At 33.8% G+C, this 20,437-nt stretch overlaps 2 protein-coding genes across 2 annotated transcripts; both read right to left on the reverse strand.

The window, feature by feature from the left end:
• Positions 1-1,229: 1,229 nt before the first annotated feature.
• LOC142175153 (uncharacterized) lies at positions 1,230-6,174 on the reverse strand. Its single transcript, XM_075241731.1, has 8 exons — positions 5,875-6,174; positions 5,037-5,466; positions 4,675-4,927; positions 4,468-4,624; positions 3,425-4,418; positions 2,755-3,147; positions 1,844-2,540; positions 1,230-1,404 (listed from the first exon to the last, which is right to left on the reverse strand). Exons 1-8 carry the CDS (start codon positions 6,172-6,174, stop codon positions 1,230-1,232), a joined length of 3,399 nt encoding a protein of 1,132 aa, XP_075097832.1.
• A 2,297-nt stretch (positions 6,175-8,471) lies between these two features.
• Positions 8,472-11,636, reverse strand: LOC107831365 (protein FAR1-RELATED SEQUENCE 5-like). The gene is made up of 4 exons (XM_016659131.2): positions 11,546-11,636; positions 9,608-10,153; positions 9,113-9,393; positions 8,472-8,774 (listed from the first exon to the last, which is right to left on the reverse strand). The coding sequence occupies exons 1-4, from the start codon at positions 11,634-11,636 to the stop codon at positions 8,472-8,474; spliced, it is 1,221 nt and encodes a 406-aa protein (XP_016514617.2).
• Positions 11,637-20,437: the final 8,801 nt, after the last annotated feature.

Genomic DNA, 20,437 nt, shown 5'->3' on the forward strand with positions numbered 1-20,437 from the left:
AATTTATCCATTATTGTTCAATACACTTCTTGATTTTTCAAGGCTGCGATTAAATAGGTCACTAAACAACTAAAAATGGTAATGCAATTTTATATAAATAAAATAACAAAAAGTTTAATGCTAACGATGTTAGTCTAGTTTCACCTTACTTGCACTTTTCTCTCGCTCAACACAACATGAGGCCCCACTGATGTCATAACTAGTAAAATGATGTTTCCGAATCCATTTTAACTGCTACAAGTGATTTCTTAACTTTTGGAATTGGCCTTTTCTATTTATTTTATTCTTCTTAAAAGAGACTTGACAAATAACACAATAAAAAATTATCTCTTTCATGTTGACACAAAAGCATTTGAATAATAGATTTAACTGAAGTTGTTAAAATGCAATAAACAACCTTTTATAATTATCCAATTACTTCTAAAGTCCAAAGAAGCTATGGAAGTACTTAAATAATATGTCCAGTTTCTTAAATAAAATAATAAAAATCAATTAGAAATAAAATTAACATAGATCACAGTAAATTATTATCACGAAACTCTTGTGCCCCTTGACTCTCGAAAAAGCTTGCCTGCCAAATAATGATAAATTATATACGTCAATAAAATAATACTGTGTTAAAAATAAATATAAAAGCTTCTTTTAATATAAACTTGATCATGAGGAAGAGAACAAGAATTTTGTGTATGTGCAAGAGCATCAAAATAAGAAAGTTCCAACACCAATAATATAAACTAAGTCAATTATATATATATATATATATATATATATATATATCTTTGATAAAAAAAATTACCAAAAAAAGTGTGTTAATATTACCGTTAGCATTTGAGTAAAGCTATAAGATGCCGTCGAAAGTGAAAACTCGGAATGCTGGGATAAGTTGGCACATGCCATACTTTGAGAGGCATTTAAATTAGAATTGTAAAAAAAGTTCTCATCTCTTGTTGAATCCTACGAATAAATATAAGAAATATTATAATTGTGTAACATTATAATAGTTGGTCAATATCAAATATTCGAATTATGAACTGAAATAAAATATGATATACCTGGTTGATACAATTTCGTTAATCAATTTTAGTTCTATCATTAACTGTAGATCCATCTTGATTAATAGAATCTGACTTCTTTCCTCGAGCTTTCTTACTCTTTGAGTTCGCTTCAAGAGAAGTTTTGATCCTCTTTTTCAAACGTTTTGTGTTATCTTTCTTTTTAAAACTTTTGGCTCATGAGAGGAGATCTCTGTCATTATTTTCTTCTGGCAAATCTCTCGTTGAACTAGTAGTATGGAGAGATGGAGCTGTCACCTCCATAATTTGTTTCAATCTTGCACTTAACTCATTTACACATGTTGCTGCTAGCTTATAGCCTTCATCTGTTTCAGAAGCTTTAGCTGTCATTCTAACAAATATAGGACAAAGGATTCTATAACGATTCACAACGTGAATCTTTGATCTCTATATCTTGCCCATCAATTTCTTTAATATTTACGACTTTTGCAATTTTTGTCCATCTTTTCAAAATATACTCATGTGGAATTTTATCCATTTCTCTTATCACATCAAGAATTCTTACTGTATTACAACAAAGTATACCCATAGACTCAAACTTCATGCAAGTACAAGATATATGATCTGCCTCTGTCACCTTAACAATATGCTCTCGAGTGTGCACATACTTGCTAACCTAATACATGATGGGAAAATGATTTTCCTCACATCCAATCTCTTTAATTATTAAAGACTTCATATATTCATCTTGAAACTTCGAAAAAATATTTGGTGTATATACCTCTCTAGCATGAAACAAAATTGGCACCTTTGCTTTTTATAATGGCAACCGTTGTGATGCATCACATGTATCTTGCAGCTCTTTATATCTTTTGTCCTCAATTGCTCTATCATAATGTTTAAAAAACTGTACCAAATTATAATCAGACTGCAAATAATCCTTTAATTCACTATTCAAACTCTCACTTAATTGTGTGCTATTCATGCAACCGGAAAAGGTTTGCTTTCTATATGTTGCAAATAATTTTTCTCTCAAAGCATATATTCCTTGCAACCATTCATTTTCATGAAGATTATATTCATCAAGCATAGCAGTCCAAACATTTATAAATTCTCCTTCATCCTCATACTCGTAAATGCATTTTCTAAAATCACCATGGAAAGAAGCGTACCTTTTATAAACTTGATTGAGGTGTTTTACAGCATTTTGTTCTATGTGCCAAACACACAACCTATAATAAACTTCAGGCATGACGAATAAGATGGCCTTACTCATAGCAGCATCCTGATCTGTAAAAATAGTTTTTGGTGTTTTTCCAGACATTGCTCTAAGAAATGTTTCGAACAACCACTGAAAAGATTCTGAAGTATCATCATACATCAGTGCACCTCCAAAAATAATAATTTTTCTATGGTTATTAAATCCAACGAAACTAGCCAAAGGTCTATGCTCTTTATTTGTCTGGTACGTAGTATCAAATGAAAGCACATCTCCAAAAATCTCATAATCTATTATCATCTTAGAATCTGCCCAAAATATGTGTGTGATCATATCATTAACATCCAACTGTACCACAAAAAAGAAAGATGGATCTTCAACTCTTTTTTTCTCAAAATATTCTAATAGTACTCCCGGAAGAAAATATCCAAAATAAGTATGTATGTGCTATTTTTAATATGAGAAAATCACATTCCAAAGACTAAATAAAAAATTATTAGGCAATTTGAACAAGTAATTTACCTGCTTCTCCTTGTCCCATAGCTTTTTGCCTTTTGGTTCGAAGGTAGTTCTTATGATCTAACTTAGTATAGCCCAAATTTGCTTGACCACCAGCTTGAAGACTCATAAAATCAAAAGTTCCTTTAGAAAATAATCCAGCATCCTCCGCCAAATCGATTTCATGAGTTTGTACGTCGTTCAAATTTCTGTGAGATGGCAACATGTGAATCATTGTCGGTGGAACGAGAGGATGGTTATGTTCTAACTCAACCTTAGTAATATGGTACTTTCCAACAGATTGGCGAGTAACAACAATATGAGCTTGATATCCTCTTCTAGTCTCTTTTCGTGAATTTTTAGCTTGATGTTTTCGTTTATCATCTCCACGGAAACCCTCCTTGAAAACTCGGAATGCTGGGATAAGTTGGCACAAGCCATACTTTGAGAGGCACTTAAATTAGAATTGTAAAAGAAATTCTCATCTCTTGTTGAATCCTACGAATAAATATAAGAAATATTATAATTGTGTAACATTATAATAGTTGGTTAATATAAAATATTCGAATTATGAACTGAAATAAAATATGATATACCTGGTTGATACAATTTCGTTAATCAATTTTAGTTATATCATTAACTGTAGATCCATCTTGATTAATAGAATCTGACTTCTTTCCTCAAGCTTTTTTACTCTTTGAGTTCTCTTCAAGAGAAGTTTTGATCCTCTTTTTCAGACGTTTTGTATTATCTTTCTTTTTAAAACTTTTGGCTCGTGAGAGGAGATCTCTATCAATATTTTCTTCTGGTAAATCTCTCGTTAAACCAGTAGTATGGAGAGATGGAGCTGTCACCTCCATAATTTGTTTCAATCTTGCACTTAACTCATTTACACATGTTGCCGCTAGCTTATAGCCTTCATATGTTTCAGAAGATTTAGCTATCATTTTAACAAATATAGGACAAAGGATTATATAACGATTCACAACGATTAGCTTTGAATCCTTGATCTGTATATCTTGCCCATCAATTTCTTTAATATTTACGGTTTTTGCAGTTTTTGTCCATCTTTTCAAAATATACTCATCTGGAATTTTATTCACTCCTCTTGTCACATCAAGAATTTTTATTGTATGGCAACAAATTTTACCCATAGACTCAAACTTCATGCAAGTACAAGATATATGATCTGCCTCTGTCACCATGACAATATGCTCTCGAGTGTGCCCATACTTGCTAACCTTATACATGATGGGAAAGTTATTTTCCTCACATCTATTCTCTTTAATTATTAAAGATTTCATATATTCATCTTGAAACTTCGAAAAAATATTTGGTGTATATACCTCTCTAGCATGAAACAAAATTGGCACCTTTGCTTTTAATACTGGCAACCGTTGTGATGCATCACATGTATCTTGCAGCTCATTATATCTTTTGTCCTCAATTGCTCTATTATAATGCTTAAAAAACTGTACCAAATTATAATCAGACTGCAAATAATTCTTTAATTCACTATTCAAACTCTCATTTAATTGTGTGCTACTCATGCCACCGGAAAAGGTTTGCTTTCTATATGTTGCAAATAATTTTTCTCTCAAAGCATATATTCCTTGCAACCATTCATTTTCATGAAGATTATATTCATCAAGCATAGCAGTCCAAGCATTTATAAATTCTCCTTCATCCTTATACTCGTAAATGCATTTTCTAAAATCACCACGGAAAGAAGCGTACCTTTTCTAAACTTGATTGAGGTGTTTTTGCAGCATTTTGTTCCATGTACCAAACACACAACCTATGATGAACTACAGGCATGGCGAATGAGATGGCCTTACTCATAGCAGCATGTTGATCTGTAAAAAGAGTTTTTGGTGTTTTTCCAGACATTGCTCTAAGAAATGTTTCGAACAACCACTGAAAAATTCTGAAATCTCATCATACATCAGTGCACCTCCAAAAATAATCATTTTTCTACGGTTATTAAATCCAACGAAACTATCCAAAGGTCTATGCTCTTTATTTGTCTGGTACGTAGTATCAAATGAAATCACATCTCCAAAAATCTCATAATCTGTTATCAACTTAGAATCTGCCCAAAATATGTTCGTGATCATATCATTAACATCCAACTGTACCGCAAAAAAGAAAGATGGATCTTCAACTCTTTTTTTCTCAAAATATTCTAATAGTACTCCTGGAAGAAAATACCAAAAATAAGTATGTATGTGCTATTTTTAATATGAGAAAATCACATTCCAAAGACTAAATAAAAAATTATTAGGCAATTTGATCAAGTAATTTACCTGCTTCTCCTTGTCCCATAGCTTTTTGCCTTTTGGTTCGAAGGTAGTTCTTATGATCTAACTTAGTATAGCCCAAATTTGCTTGACCACCAGCTTGAAGATTCATATAATCAAAAGTTCCTTTAAAAAATAATCCAGCATCCTTCGCCAAATCGATTTCATGAGTTTGTACGTCGTTTAAATTTCTGTGAGATGGCAACATGTGAATCATTGTCGGTGGAACGAGAGGATAGTTATGTTCTAACTCAACCTTAATAATATGGTACTTTCCAACAGATTGGCGAGTAACAACAATATGAGCTTGACATCCTGTTCTAGTCTTTTTTCGTAAATTTTTAGCTTGATATTTTCGTTTATCATCTCCACGGAAACCCTCCTTGAAAACTTGGAGTACTGGGATAAGTTGGCACAGGCCATACTTTGAGAGGCACTTAAATTAGAATTGTAAAAAAAGTTTTCATCTCTTGTTGAATCCTACGAATAAATATAAGAAATATTATAATTGTGTAACATTATAATAGTTGGTAAATATCAAATATTCGAATTATGAACTGAAATAAAATATGATATACCTGGTTGATACAATTTCGTTAATCAATTTTAGTTCTATCATTAACTGTAGATCCATCTTGATTAATAGAATCTGACTTCTTTCCTCGAGCTTTCTTACTCTTTGAGTTCGCTTCAAGAGAAGTTTTGATCTTCTTTTTCAAATGTTTTGTGTTATCTTTCTTTTTAAAACTTTTGGCTCGTGAGAGGAGATCTCTGTCATTATTTTCTTCTGGTAAATCTCTCGTTAAACCAGTAGTATGGAGAGATGGAGAGATGGAGATGTCACCTCCATAATTTGTTTCAATCTTGCACTTAACTCATTTGCACATGTTGCCGCTAGCTTATAGCCTTCATCTGTTTCAGAAGCTTTAGCTGTCATTCTAACAAATATAGGACAAATGATTCTATAACGATTTACAATGATTAGCTTTGAATCCTTTATCTCTATATCTTGCCCATCAATTTCTTTAATATTTACGGCTTTTGCAGTTTTTGTCCATCTTTTCAAAATATACTCATATAGAATTTTATCCACTTCTCTTATCACATCAAGAATTCTTATTATATGACAACAAAGTATACCCATAGACTCAAACTTCATTCAAGTACAAGATATATGATCTGCCTCTGTCACCTTGACAATATGCTCTCGAGTGTGCCCATACTTGCTAACCTTATACATGATGGGAAAGTTATTTTCCTCACATCCATTCTCTTTAATTATTAAAGACATCATATATTCATCTTGAAACTTCGAAAACATATTTGGTGTATATACCTCTCTAGCATGAAACAAAATTAGCACCTTTGCTTTTAGTACTGGCAACCGTTGTGATGCATCACATGTATCTTGCAGCTCATTATATCTTTTATCTTCAATTGCTCTATCATAATGCTTAAAAAACTGTACCAAATTATAATCAGACTGCAAATAATCCTTTAATTCACTATTCAAACTCTCACTTAATTGTGTGCTATTCATGCCACCGGAAAAGGTTTGCTTTCTATATGTTGCAAATAATTTTTCTCTCAAAGCGTATATTCCTTGAAACCATTCATTTTCATGAAGATTATATTCATCAAGCATAGCATTCCAAGCATTTAAAAATTCTCCTTCATCCTTATACTCGTAAATGCATTTTCTAAAATCACCACAGAAAGAAGCGTAACTTTTCTAAACTTGATTGAGGTGTTTTGCAGCATTTTGTTTCATGTGCCAAACACACAACCTATGATGAACTACAGGCATGGCGAATGAGATGGCCTTACTCATAGCAGCATGTTGATCTGTAAAAAGAGTTTTTGGTGTTTTTCCAGACATTGCTCTAAGAAATATTTCGAACAACCACTGAAAAGATTCTGAAATCTCATCATACATCAGTGTACCTCCAAAAATAATCATTTTTCTATGGTTATTAAATCCAACGAAACTATCCAAAGGTCTATGCTCTTTATTTGTCTGGTACGTAGTATCAAATGAAAGCACATCTCCAAAAATCTCATAATCTGTTATCAACTTAGAATCTGTCCAAAATATGTTCGTGATCATATCACTAGCATCCAACTGTACCGCAAAAAAGAAAGATGGATCTTCAACTCTTTTTTTCTCAAAATATTCTAATAGTACTCCTGGAAGAAAATACCAAAAATAAGTATGTATGTGCTATTTTTAATATGAGAAAATCACATTCCAAAGACTAAATAAAAAATTATTAGGCAATTTGATCAAGTAATTTACCTGCTTCTCCTTGTCCCATAGCTTTTTGCCTTTTGGTTCGAAGGTAGTTCTTATGATCTAACTTAGTATAGCCCAAATTTTCTTGGCCACCAGCTTGAAGACTCATAAAATCAATAGTTCCTTTAGAAAATAATCCAGCATCCTCCGCCAAATCGATTTCATGAGTTTGTACGTCGTTTAAATTTCTGTGAGATGGCAACATGTGAATCATTGTCGGTGGAACGAGAGGATGGTTATGTTCTAACTCAACCTTAATAATATGGTACTTTCCAACAGATTGGCGAGTAACAACAATATGAGCTTGACATCCTGTTCTAGTCTCTTTTCGTAAATTTTTAGCTTGATATTTTCGTTTATCATCTCCACGGAAACCCTCCTTGAAAACTTGGAGTGCTGGGATAAGTTGGCACAGGCCATACTTTGAGAGACACTTAAATTAGAATTGTAAAAAAAGTTTTCATCTCTTGTTAAATCCTACGAATAAATATAAGAAATATTATAATTGTGTAACATTATAATAGTTGGTAAATATCAAATATTCGAATTATGAACTGAAATAAAATATGATATACCTGGTTGATACAATTTCGTTAATCAATTTTAGTTCTATCATTAACTGTAGATCCATCTTGATTAATAGAATCTGACTTCTTTCCTCGAGCTTTCTTACTCTTTGAGTTCACTTCAAGAGAAGTTTTGATCCTCTTTTTCAGATGTTTTGTGTTATCTTTCTTTTTAAAACTTTTGGCTCGTGAGAGGAGATCTCTGTCATTATTTTCTTCTGGTAAATCTCTCATTAAACCAGTAGTATGGAGAGATGGAGATGTCACCTCCATAATTTGTTTCAATCTTGCACTTAACTCATTTGCACATGTTGCCGCTAGCTTATAGCCTTCATCTGTTTCAGAAGCTTTAGCTGTCATTCTAACAAATATAGGACAAATGATTCTATAACGATTTACAACGATTAGCTTTGAATCCTTGATCTCTATATCTTGCCCATCAATTTCTTTAATATTTACGGCTTTTGCAGTTTTTGTCCATCTTTTCAAAATATACTCATATAGAATTTTATCCACTTCTCTTATCACATCAAGAATTCTTATTATATGACAACAAAGTATACCCATAGACTCATACTTCATTCAAGTACAAGATATATGATCTGCCTCTGTCACCTTGACAATATGCTCTCGAGTGTGCCCATACTTGCTAACCTTATACATGATGGGAAAGTTATTTTCCTCACATCCATTCTCTTTAATTATTAAAGACTTCATATATTCATCTTGAAACTTCGAAAACATATTTGGTGTATATACCTCTCTAGCATGAAACAAAATTAGCACCTTTGCTTTTAATACTGGCAACCGTTGTGATGCATCACATGTATCTTGCAGCTCATTATATCTTTTGTCCTCAATTGCTCTATCATAATGTTTAAAAAACTATACCAAATTATAATCAGACTGCAAATAATTCTTTAATTCACTATTCAAACTCTCATTTAATTGTGTGCTACTCATGCCACCGGAAAAGGTTTGCTTTCTATATGTTGCAAATAATTTTTCTCTCAAAGCATATATTCCTTGCAACCATTCATTTTCATGAAGATTATATTCATCAAGCATAGCAGTCCAAGCATTTATAAATTCTCCTTCATCCTTATACTCGTAAATGCATTTTCTAAAATCACCACGGAAAGAAGCGTACTTTTCTAAACTTGATTGAGGTGTTTTGCAGCATTTTGTTCCATGTGCCAAACACACAACCTATGATGAACTACAGGAATGGCGAATGAGATGGCCTTACTCATAGCAGCATGTTGATCTGTAAAAAGAGTTTTTGGTGTTTTTCCAGACATTGCTCTAAGAAATGTTTCGAACAACCACTGAAAAGATTCTGAAATCTCATCATACATTAGTGCACCTCCAAAAATAATCATTTTTCTATGGTTATTAAATCCAACGAAACTATCCAAAGGTCTATGCTCTTTATTTGTCTGGTACGTACTATCAAATGAAAGCACATCTCCAAAAATCTCATAATCTATTATCATCTTAGAATCTGCCCAAAATATGTTTGTGATCATATCATTAACATCCAACTGTACCGCAAAAAAGAAAGATGGATCTTCAACTCTTTTTTTCTCAAAATATTCTAATAGTACTCCCGGAAGAAAATACCAAAAATAAGTATGTATGTGCTATTTTTAATATGAGAAAATCACATTCCAAAGACTAAATAAAAAATTATTAGGCAATTTGAACAAGTAATTTGCCTGCTTCTCCTTGTCCCATAGCTTTTTGCCTTTTGGTTCGAAGGTAGTTCTTATGATTTAACTTAGTATAGCCCAAATTTGCTCGGCCACCAGCTTGAAGACTCATAAAATCAAAAGTTCCTTTAGAAAATAATCCAGCATCCTCCGCCAAATCGATTTCATGAGTTTGTACGTCGTTCAAATTTCTGTGTGATGGCAACATGTGAATCATTGTCGATGAAACGAGAGGATGGTTATGTTCTAACTCAACCTTAGTAATATGGTACTTTCTAACAGATTCGCGAGTAACAACAATATGAGCTTGACATCTTGTTCTAGTCTCTTTTTGTGGATTTTTAGCTTGATATTTTCGTTTATCATCTCCACGGAAACCCTCCTTGAAACATGTAAGCTTTTGTGATGTTACATAACCCAATTTCTTATTTATGTTCACGTACTCTTTGCGAACACTAAAACCAATCCTTCTTGCATACTCATTGTAATAATTAAATGCACTCTCATCATCGTCAAACTCAAGACCAAGTGCAGGCTCACGATCTATTGACCCTTGAAAATTATTTTTAAAACTTCTTCGGCAGTAGCTTCACACTTGCTTTCTCCACAATTGTCCATTATACTTCAAAAGAAAAAGAATACAAAACATAGAAATATCATTAAGTTTTGAATAGTTTAACTAGAAATATATAAACTTGTTATAAATTTATTTAAAAAAATTATTTAAACGTGTTGCATTTGAATTCTAATATGTAAAGGAAAAAATATTATACTAGAACAGATGTAATGCATCTTCCAAAGAATATAAAATAAGTACAGTACCTTAATTAATCAAATTTAATAAGACTAAATAAGTCTAGTAAAAAAAAAGAGTAGAACCTTGTCTTTCAAAAATTCTTCAACTGCTACGAAGTTGATCTTAATAACAATGGCGCTTTTGGTTTCTTAGGAAAAGAATAGAAAGCAATATTCTTATAAATCTACAATATATAATTAGTTAGAAAGATAAATGCAGATCTTTGATTTCTTATTCATAATCTTTTATAAAAGGAATGAGATGATGGACTGTTTTTTGGCGGTTAAATAACTGGTAAGATGAATTCCTGCCACTTTAATTTTTTTTACTTTTCTTACACTTATTTTATGGAGATCATTTTACTAGTTATGACATCATGGTGGGGCCTGCATGTTGTATTGAGTGAGAGAAAAGTGCAAGTAAGGTGAAACTAGACTGACACCGTTAGCATTAAACTTTTTGTTATTTTATTTATATGAAATTGCATTACTATTTTTAGTTGTTTAGTGACCTATTTAATCTTAGTCATGAATTGATTGGGTAGACACATGGCACAAATCAGTAAGTGTATTGACCAATAATGGACAAATTATCACTAGAGGGGATCTCCACCCTCCGTCGCTGGGCGTTCTTTGCTTTTCATTTTTTTTCCTTTTTTTTCCGTCTTTCATGTCCTTTTTTCCTTTTTCTTTTCTTTTTCCGTCCCTCCCCTTCAAGAATGAGAAGATGTAGGGGGGATTTGGGCTTGGATTTAGGAAAATTGGGTTGGGCCCATTTCTTGTTGGGTTTAAATTTGTGTTAAGAAGACTAAAATAACATAATGTATTTATAAAAATATAAAAATCACTCTAAATTAATTAAAATAAACTACTAAAATAAAATTAAATATTAAAATTAAAACTATTTTTGTATTTTCAAATTTTATAATAAAGTAAAAAGTAGAGAAAATAGGCTAAAGTCATGGTAAAATACTATAAATATAAATATACTACTTGACCTTAAACTAAAGATGAAATATTTTTTGTATTTTTAAATTGTAATTTGAAGTAAAAAATTGACTAAAACTCCATAAAAATTAAAATTAAGTTAAATAAATATTTTAAACACTAAAAATAACTCAAAAACGTGATGGGTCAAAAATTACGTACTTACAGAATTAACATAAATTGATACACAAATAAGAACTGCAAGTGACGTGGATGGCTTATTAGGCAGTTGGCTCGACAATTCAAACGGCATATAGACCTCTTCTTTCACATTTCAGTTTGGCGGGAAAGTTAGTTAAGAGAGTCACATTTTATGCACTTGTTATTTTGAATTCCTTTTAATTTTCAATTAGTATAAGTAGGGTGATTGTAATAGAGACCTTATGCAGTTATCATAATACAAATCTGATTTCTCTTCTTCTGATGCTCTTCTTTCTTCTTCTCTTATTTTTAAATCACTGTTCCATTGCTCGACTTGATACCAATTTGGTATCAATTGGTATTAGAGCTTGCGTAAGCAATGGGTCCTCGCAAAGTAGTAGATGTTGTCAGTAAGAATCCAATATTTGATTTACAAGAGCTGAATGAAGTCCTGGCAGCACAACAGGTGGATTTGCGAGCTATAATTGATCAAAAAACACAGGATTTAAGGGATTACATGGATCGCAGGCACATAGAGATGATTCAGATGGTCAGCACTCAAAAGCTCCATTGATGGAGTGCAGTTACTGCAACAACCTCGAGAGAATGCACCAACTTCCAATAACAGAGATCAGGGAGCTCAAAAGGTACCTTAGGTCCTAACCCTTACTGCACTAATTTCAATGGTCATGAAAATAATATGTTATTTTCTCGATTCAATGGAAAAAATCTAAAAACATAGTTGTATAGAGTGAACAATACTTTACTGTTGATAATACACCTAATAACCTAAAGGTCGACTTGGTTGCAATGAATTTTGATGATGAGGCATTAGTTTAGTACCAATCATATCACAAATGTAGAGACTCGGTAATTTCACCTAATTGGGAGGAATATTTGGCTGCTTTAGTGGAAACATTCAGTGAAGAATTTGCAAATCCAATGTTAGAACTAAAACAGTTAAAGCAAATTGGATCTGTGAGGGAATTCCAACTAGCTTTTGCACGATTGCTTGCTCATGTGATCTAGGGGTGTGCATTCGAATCGGTTTATCGATAAATCGAATCGCTTATTTGTTATCGGTTTATTGATATCAGTTTATCGATTTATCGATTTCGATTTTGATTTCGAAATTTTTCTTATCGAGTTATCGATTTCGATTTCGATTTTGTCCTCTTCGGTTATCGGTTTATCGATAAATCGATAAGATATACTAAATTTTTTTTTACCCTTATTCTATAATACCCTTTCCTTTACCCTAAGTCCCTAACCCTATTATTTCATCTACCACATTTAAGGAATGATCATATTTAAATCTCAAGGGAATGAAGTTCAAATTAATGGAAAATAGAATTAGCCGTAATGATGTATTTTTATTTTTTTATACCGTTGGAGTGTTAGTGGCATACATTTGATACCTTACTTTAGTTTCGTTGCATGTTCTTGTTGACATAAGTTTTATGTTATAAACGGTGTTCGTCTTATTTTAGCTTCTTTTTGTCCATATTAGTTAGGCGTGTTTATAGCAATATACTTTCCGTAGAATCCCGCAAATTTTCTTATTGGTGTAATCGATAACCGAATCGATAAGCCCCAAAAATCAATAAATCGAAATCGAAAAAATCGAAACCTTATTGAAACGATAACGATAAGCATATGTACAAATCGATAATCGATAAGTAATTATCGATGAGGGTCAAAATCGAATCGATAAATCGAATGCATACCCCTAATGTGATCTATCTGTTAGTCAAGCTATTTCCTGCTTTCTAGGAGGTTTAAAGGAAGAATTGGTGAATCCTGTGAATATGCATGAACCTCAAACACTCTCTAAAACTTATAGGTTATCTAGATTGTTTGAGGCAACCTTAGCAGCTAATGCCAAAGCTCACAAACACTATTCCTCAACTGGCTTTCCTTTGCCTATGAAGAAACCAACCTATGTACCACCTCCACATAAACCTAGCTACCTTATTCCAACTCCTATGCCCAAATTAGCCTTACTAGCATCAAACACTACCAACATTCCTAGAACTATAAGAACCATATCTCCTGCTGAGATGCAACCTAGGAGAGCTAAAGGCCTTTGCTATTTTTGTGATGAAAAGTATACTCCAGGTTATAAATGTAACCTTTCCAAGCAAATGTTTGTTATAGATTTAGAATTCCTTGAGGAAGAACTGGTGGAGGAAGACTTGTCTAAATCTGAGTATGATTCACCTAAAGAAGGATGATTCAACTCTGAAGGTGACACTCATATGATTTCCTTGTGTGCTCTTAATGGGTTACAGGACGCTCAGACCATCTATGTGACTGGATACAGTGATAGGCGACTAATTCAAATTTTATTGGATGGTGGAAGCACCCACAACTTCATTGATGAAAAGTTTCCTAAGAGATTGGGATGCACAATTCACCCTACTAAGGTAGGATATGTGAGCCTGGGAAACAATACTTTGGAAGCTACTTCGGGAGTGGTGAGGAACTTTGAATTGGTCCAGCAGGGTACTACCTTCAATTCTGATTTGATTGTGTTTCTAGTAGGTAAGTATGACTTGGTTGGGTTCTTTATGGATGAACACCTTGGGGCCTGTCACTATGGATTATTCTAAGCTCACTATGGCATTCAACTACCCAGGCAAGTTCCATTTATTGAAAGGTGTCACTGATGAATATAAGGTGCTCAGTTCTAAAGGAATAAGTAAACTGAAAAGTGAGGAGGTCCAACTCTTCATGTTACATGTGGTCACAACTTAGCCTACATCAACAAACAAAACTCAACTTAATGCTCTTCATTTGGCTAACGAGCATAGTATTCCAGCTCCTCACGAGCACCTACTTAGAAGGTACTCCCAGATCTTTGTTGAACCTACTTCACTACCTCTTATCAGGAGTCCATTTGATCATTAGATACCCTTGCAACCAAAATCTAAATATGTTAACATCAAGCCCTACAGGCATTCATCCATGAAAAAAAATATTATAGAAAAGCGTGTTCAAGAAATGCTACAACAAGGGATCATTCAATACAGCAGCAATCCCTTTTCTTCCCCTGTGGTCCTTGTAGGCAAAAAAGATGAATCCTGGAGGCTATGTGTAGATTACAAGGAATTGAATCAGCATACTATCAAGGACAAATTTCCTATACCAATCATAGATGACTTACTAGATGAATTGGCAAGTGCAATAATTTTCTCTAAAATAGACTTGAGGTCTAGCTATCATTAGATTAGAATGGTAAAGGAGGACATTCTAAAAACAACTTTGAAAACACACATGGGTCACTATGAATACTTGGTAATGCCTTTTGGGCTAACCAATGCTTACTCGACCTTCCAATGCTTAATAAATCACCTATTTCAGCATTTCTTAAAGAGATTTGTCCTGGTGTTCTTTGATGATATTCTAACTTGCAAGATCATGTTATGTATCTCCAGTAGGTCTTTGGTACCATGGTACAACACAGCTTGTTGGCCAGATAGTCCAAGTGTACTTTTGGAGTTTCTAGAGTGGAATACTTAGGCCATTTCATCTCTGTTGAATGTGTTTCCACTTATCTTAAAAAGATTGGTGCATTGCAGCAATGGCCTACTCCTACCAGTGTTAAATAATTGAGAGGTTTCCTTGGATTGGCTGGCTACTACATGAAGTTTATTAAAAGTTATGGACTCATCAGTAGACCCTTGACTGAGCTGCTCAAAAAGGATAATTTCCATTGGTCTGAAGCTGCAGACCAGGCTTTCAAGGAACTGAACATTGCTCTCACTTCTGCTCCTGTCTTGGCTTTACCTGACTATAGCATTCCATTTATAGTAGATACAGATGCCCGTGGTACAGGTATTGGGGCTATCCTTATGCAGAATGATCACCCAATTGCCTTTATCAGTAAATAACTTGCTCCTAGGCGCACTATTCTCTCAGTTTATGAAAGGAAGTTGTTGGCCTTAGTCTTTTTAGTGACTAAGTGGTCACACTATCTCCTAGGATAACATTTTATTGCAGGGACTGATAAAAAATCTCTTAAGTATCTCCTGGAGCAGAAGCCGCATATTGATTCTCAAATCAGATGGCTTGCCAAACTTCTGCCATTTGACTTTGAAATTCAGTACAAAAAGGGCAAGGAAAATGTGGCAGCTGATTCTCTATCTAGGGTCCCAGGTACGGAGCTTATGACCGTAATGATAACTGCAGTACATGAAAATTTATAGAAGGAAATTGAAGGCAGCTGGAACACTGATCTTGAGCTGCAAGCTCTTATCAGCACCTTGCAGACTACCCCCTAAAACATTACACTTAGCTTAATAACCAACTCAGGAGAAAGGGCAAGCTAGTTATTGGTAATCACAACATTTTGAGAACCAAAATCTTGACCTTATGGCACTCTACACCAGCCGGAGGACACTCATACATTGATACTACTACCAGAAAGGTCCTAGCTTAACTTTTATTAGAAAGGGATCAGAATGATATCCCTAATTTTGTACATAAATGTTCAGTTTGACAAAGGAACAAATATGACACCAGTGCTTATCCTGGCCTTTTTCAACCCTTGCCTATTCCTTCCCTACCTTGGACTGATATTAATATGGATTTCATTGAAGGATTACCCAAGTCCAAGGGCAGAACTGTTATTTGGGTCATTATGGATAAGTTAACTAAATATGGTCATTTCATTGCCCTAAATCATCCTTGCTATGCACAATCATTGGTGCCTATATTCTTGGATCATATCTATAAGCTTCATGGCTTCCCTACCACAATCACCAGTGATAGGGATCCCATTTTCATCAGCTCTTTTGGGAAAGTATTCATGTCAGTCCATGGTGTTACATTGCAGGCTTCCACTGCTAATCATCTTCAAACTGATAGGCAAATAGAGGTCCTGATTAGATGTTTGGAGACCTATCTAAGATGCATCTGCGGAGACACTCCCTCTGATTGGTCCTCTTTCCTACCCTTAGCAGAATGGTGGTATAATTCTAGCACTAATAGTTCCATTCAAACTTCCCCTTTTGAGTTGCTATATGGATATCCTCCTCCATTACATCTGACGTATCTTCCCGGTGATTCCTCCTTAGATTCTATTGAAGAAGTTGCCTTGCTTAGGGAATTCAAATTGCAGCTAGAAAAGTTTCATTTAGCTAGAGCACAACAGAGGATGCAAAGCCAGGCCAATGCTCATAGAACTGATAAACAGTTTGCTATTGGCGATTGGGTTTTAGTTAAACTACAACCCTACAGGCAATCCACCTTGGCCCTTATCCAATTGTGGAAAGAGTTGGCTCTGTTGCCTATAAACTACTCTTCATTGATCTTTCCAATCCCTTATGTCCATTCCCGGAAGCTATACTTGCCAGAAGACTCTTAAAAAAAGGGCAACAAGGTTGTTTCCCAATGCTTGGTCAAATAAAAGTATCTAGATTGTTCATATGCAACATGGAAAGTTGTCTCTGCTTTGAAGACCAGGTTTCCTTTTTTCACCTTCGAGGATAAGGGTGTTGCTCATCAGAGGGGTATTGATATAAAATAGCAGTTGCAAGTGACGTGGATAGCTAATTAGGCAGCTGAGTAGACAAATTTAAACGGCAGCTAGACCTCTTCTTTTACATTTCAGTTTGGCGGAAAAGTTAGTTAAGAGAGTCACACTTTATGCACTTGTTATTTTAAATTCCTTTCAATTGTCAATTAGTATAAGTAATACAGACCTTATGCAATTATCATAAAATAAATTTAATTTTTCTTCTTCTGATTCTCTTCTCTCCTCTTCTTCTTCTTCTCTTATTTTCAAATCACTGTTCCATCTACCAATTTGGTATCAGATGTAAGTGACGTGGATAGCTGATTAGGCAACTTACTAGACAAATTCAAACGGCAGCTGGACCTCTTCTTTCACATTTCAGTTTGACGGGAAAGTTAGTTAAGAGAGTCACACTTTATGTACTTGCTATTTTGAATTCTTTTCAATTGTCAATTAGTATAGGTGGAGTGATTTTAGTAGAGACCTTATGCAATTATCATAATACAAATCTGATTTCTCTTCTTCTGATTCTCTTCTCTTATTTTCAAATCATTGTTCAATTGCTCGACTTGATACTAATTTGGTATCATAAATAGCCATTCCCACCAGCAAATATAATAATTATATATAATTTATATATATTGGCTAGAAAAGTAAATAATGAATTTAGCCACTTATTTGTGTAAAAATCCCAAATTTTTATGTTATTAAGTCAATTGAAAGAAATAATAACTTGAAAATAAGATATTAAAACAAGTTAAACTATATAATGCATGACACTATCCGTATTAATCTTCAAAAAATGTCTATTACCAAAACGCAATTGTTCACCAGTCAAAATGTTGTAAATCAATTTGCGGTGCACATTTTGAATATCATTAAAATATTAATATTCACTTAGGTCGTCTTTACTCGTTATTAATTATGCAAAGAAACATAATTATATATGTAAATGTTTCTTTTGTATTTTACAAACTTATCTGAGGTAGAGAACTAAACATAGATGCAACCCCTTTTAAAAAGTTAAATACACGAAGTATTCCATTCAAGTAATTAATATGTGTATTGATAATCAGCAATATTTACAAATCTAACTAAGCACTACTGTTAAGCAAAAAAAAAATCGATTATACGTGATACTGGGACGTAATAGGTATCCAATGAAATATTGAAACACGCAAGTTGGCTCGAACATCACCGTTATCTTTTTCTACAAAAATTATTACCAAGATACAAAATTTGATCCATAATTTACTATCAAATATGTTGTCGATGAAGTGATGATTCATAAACGCGCTCGATTGACATGTTTTATTTTTATATTTACATTACGAGTATTGCTCGATATGATGAAATGTTTTACTAAGCTTCATCTTTGCAAATTATCATTTAATTTTCCACTAAAAAGGAACTTCTAACCACTAATATATAAACTTGTGATTAGTTATTTGCATCTATACTCGTTTTTTATGCCACGTTTTAACTTATGTCCGCTTTGCCAAAAAAATTGCAAGCGTACCCGTTTTTTCGCATAACTTCAGCATACAGGACTGAAGTAGCAAAGGCAATCACGCAAAACTTCAGCATTCTAGTAGACAGGCCTGAAGTAGCAAGTGTGCTGAACCAAGTGTGCTGAAGTTTTTATTTTTGTAATTGGCGAACTTCAACTCTAGAGCTGAAGTTTTTGTTTTGTAACTCCCGAAAGTTTTTGTTTTTGTAACTGGCGAACTTCAGCTTTGTTTTGTAACTGGTGAACTTCAGCTCTAGAGCTGAAGTTTTTGTTTTGTAACTGGCGAACTTCAGCTCTAGAGCTGAAGTTTTTGTTTTGTAACTGGCGAACTTCAGCTCTAGAACTGGCGATGCTAAATCAACTAAGCCTATCAATCTAAAATCCAATGTGGTCAAAGCTGCTGACGAGAAAATCATGCTTAATTAACATTGCTTATCGATCTAAAATCCAATATAGTTCGAATCTGCTAATAAAATCACTCCAGAATTTGCAGTAATTTTTTTGACTCAAATAGAAGAAAAAGAGAAGAAATCATGATATCACTGTCTAAAAGAAAATTAAAAGGCACTAGTAAGGAGATTAAGATTAAAAAGACTATGCGCACTATATGAGAATGTTAGTCCTTTGCCCAAAAAAGAAAAAAATATTACCATATTTATGGCAATCATCCCATGAACTGAAGTTCCATAGCAGCACCAACAGTAGCAGAAGAAAGAAGAAGAAGAAGAAGAAGAAGAAGAAGAAGAAGAAGAAGAAGAAGAAGAAGAAGAAGAAGAAGAAGAAGAAGAAGAAGAAGAAGAACGAAGGAGGAGAAGGAAGAGGATAAAGGAGTCTGAAGTTATTTAAAAAGTAGGTACAAATTAAAAGTTTTTTAAAAAATGGGTATAGATTAAATGGGAGCAACCAAATAGGACGCCCCGTGCAATTTACTCGTTGGGTTCAGACCCAAATCATTTAGAGCAAACTTCATTCGTGGCCAGCCGCTAGAAACTAATATCAGTCGCTGCATTTTATAGCCCAAAACTAATTAAAAGGCTAGCCACCGACTCAACTATCACGCAAGCACAATCCCATCCTTCATCTAAAAATCACTCTTCTCCAATTCCAACCCAAGTTCCAAAATAGAAATATGAAATCTAAGATAAGAAGCAGGAATTTGAGATCTTCAATGTCGTCGTATTATACATACGTAAAGCCAGGAGCGTTGGCACAACTCATGAACTCCAAAATCACTGCTAAATCAAGACCAAACGATGCTCATTCTCCAATTGCAATGTGCTAGCAAATATCCAATACAGAACAGACCTCTTACCACCAACCATAGAGGGCTTAATTTCGTGTTTCAATTTGAAGATTGCTAACCACCGTCACTATATAAATTGTATCACTTCTTCTGGTTTCTTCTTCTCTTCCTATAACCCAAAAAAATTAGAAATTCCAAACAAAAAAACCAAAAAAAAATAAAGGGGTAAAGAGCTAAGCAAACCTCGCCCATTGATGTTCTTGGATATGGACAGAGGTCTGATAAGCTTAAAGACAGAAAGAGAGCGAGAGATTGAATTGTTTCTCTCTCTTTAACTTTTTTTGTTGTTTTGTGTGTGTATTGTTTGGTGTTATTCTCAAGAAAGTTCAAAAGAGAAATGGTGAGCATGGGCTACATAGAGATCAACGAGGCACTCACTAGTTTTTGTCCTTTAAAAAAGCACAACTGGTGTGGCTTTTATATAGGTGGCACGTGTGACGGACATATAATTTGCTGTTTCAGGTGGGTTTTTTTAGTTTACGTGGCTTTAGGATTAATGTAAGTAATGCAGTTACGTTAAAATGGTGCAACCAAGAAATTAATGTGCTTAGTAGATTGTATTTAATCAATGAAGTGTTCTGT

The sequence above is a fragment of the Nicotiana tabacum genome, chromosome 21 (genome assembly GCF_000715075.1).
Source record: "Nicotiana tabacum cultivar K326 chromosome 21, ASM71507v2, whole genome shotgun sequence".
NCBI classification, from domain to species: Eukaryota; Viridiplantae; Streptophyta; class Magnoliopsida; order Solanales; family Solanaceae; genus Nicotiana; species Nicotiana tabacum.

What these genes read in the sequence shown, in the direction of transcription:
- LOC142175153 (XM_075241731.1), bottom strand. Translation starts at nt 6,174, where the DNA reads ATGGGTATACTTTGTTGTCATATAATAAGAATTCTTGATGTGATAAGA. An exon ending in GATTGAAACAAATTATGGAG is followed by an intron (nt 5,467 to 5,874) that starts GTGACATCTCCA and finishes TTCTAATTTAAG; the next exon opens with TGCCTCTCAAAGTATGGCCT. An exon ending in TCTTGAAGAGAACTCAAAGA is followed by an intron (nt 3,148 to 3,424) that starts GTAAAAAAGCTT and finishes AACTTATCCCAG; the next exon opens with CATTCCGAGTTTTCAAGGAG.
- LOC107831365 (XM_016659131.2), bottom strand. Translation starts at nt 11,636, where the DNA reads ATGCCGTTTGAATTGTCGAGCCAACTGCCTAATAAGCCATCCACGTCA. An exon ending in AATTTATGTTAATTCTGTAA is followed by an intron (nt 10,154 to 11,545) that starts GTACGTAATTTT and finishes ATAATTTTCAAG; the next exon opens with GGTCAATAGATCGTGAGCCT. An exon ending in CCATCTCATTCGCCATTCCT is followed by an intron (nt 8,775 to 9,112) that starts GTAGTTCATCAT and finishes AATTTGGTATAG; the next exon opens with TTTTTTAAACATTATGATAG.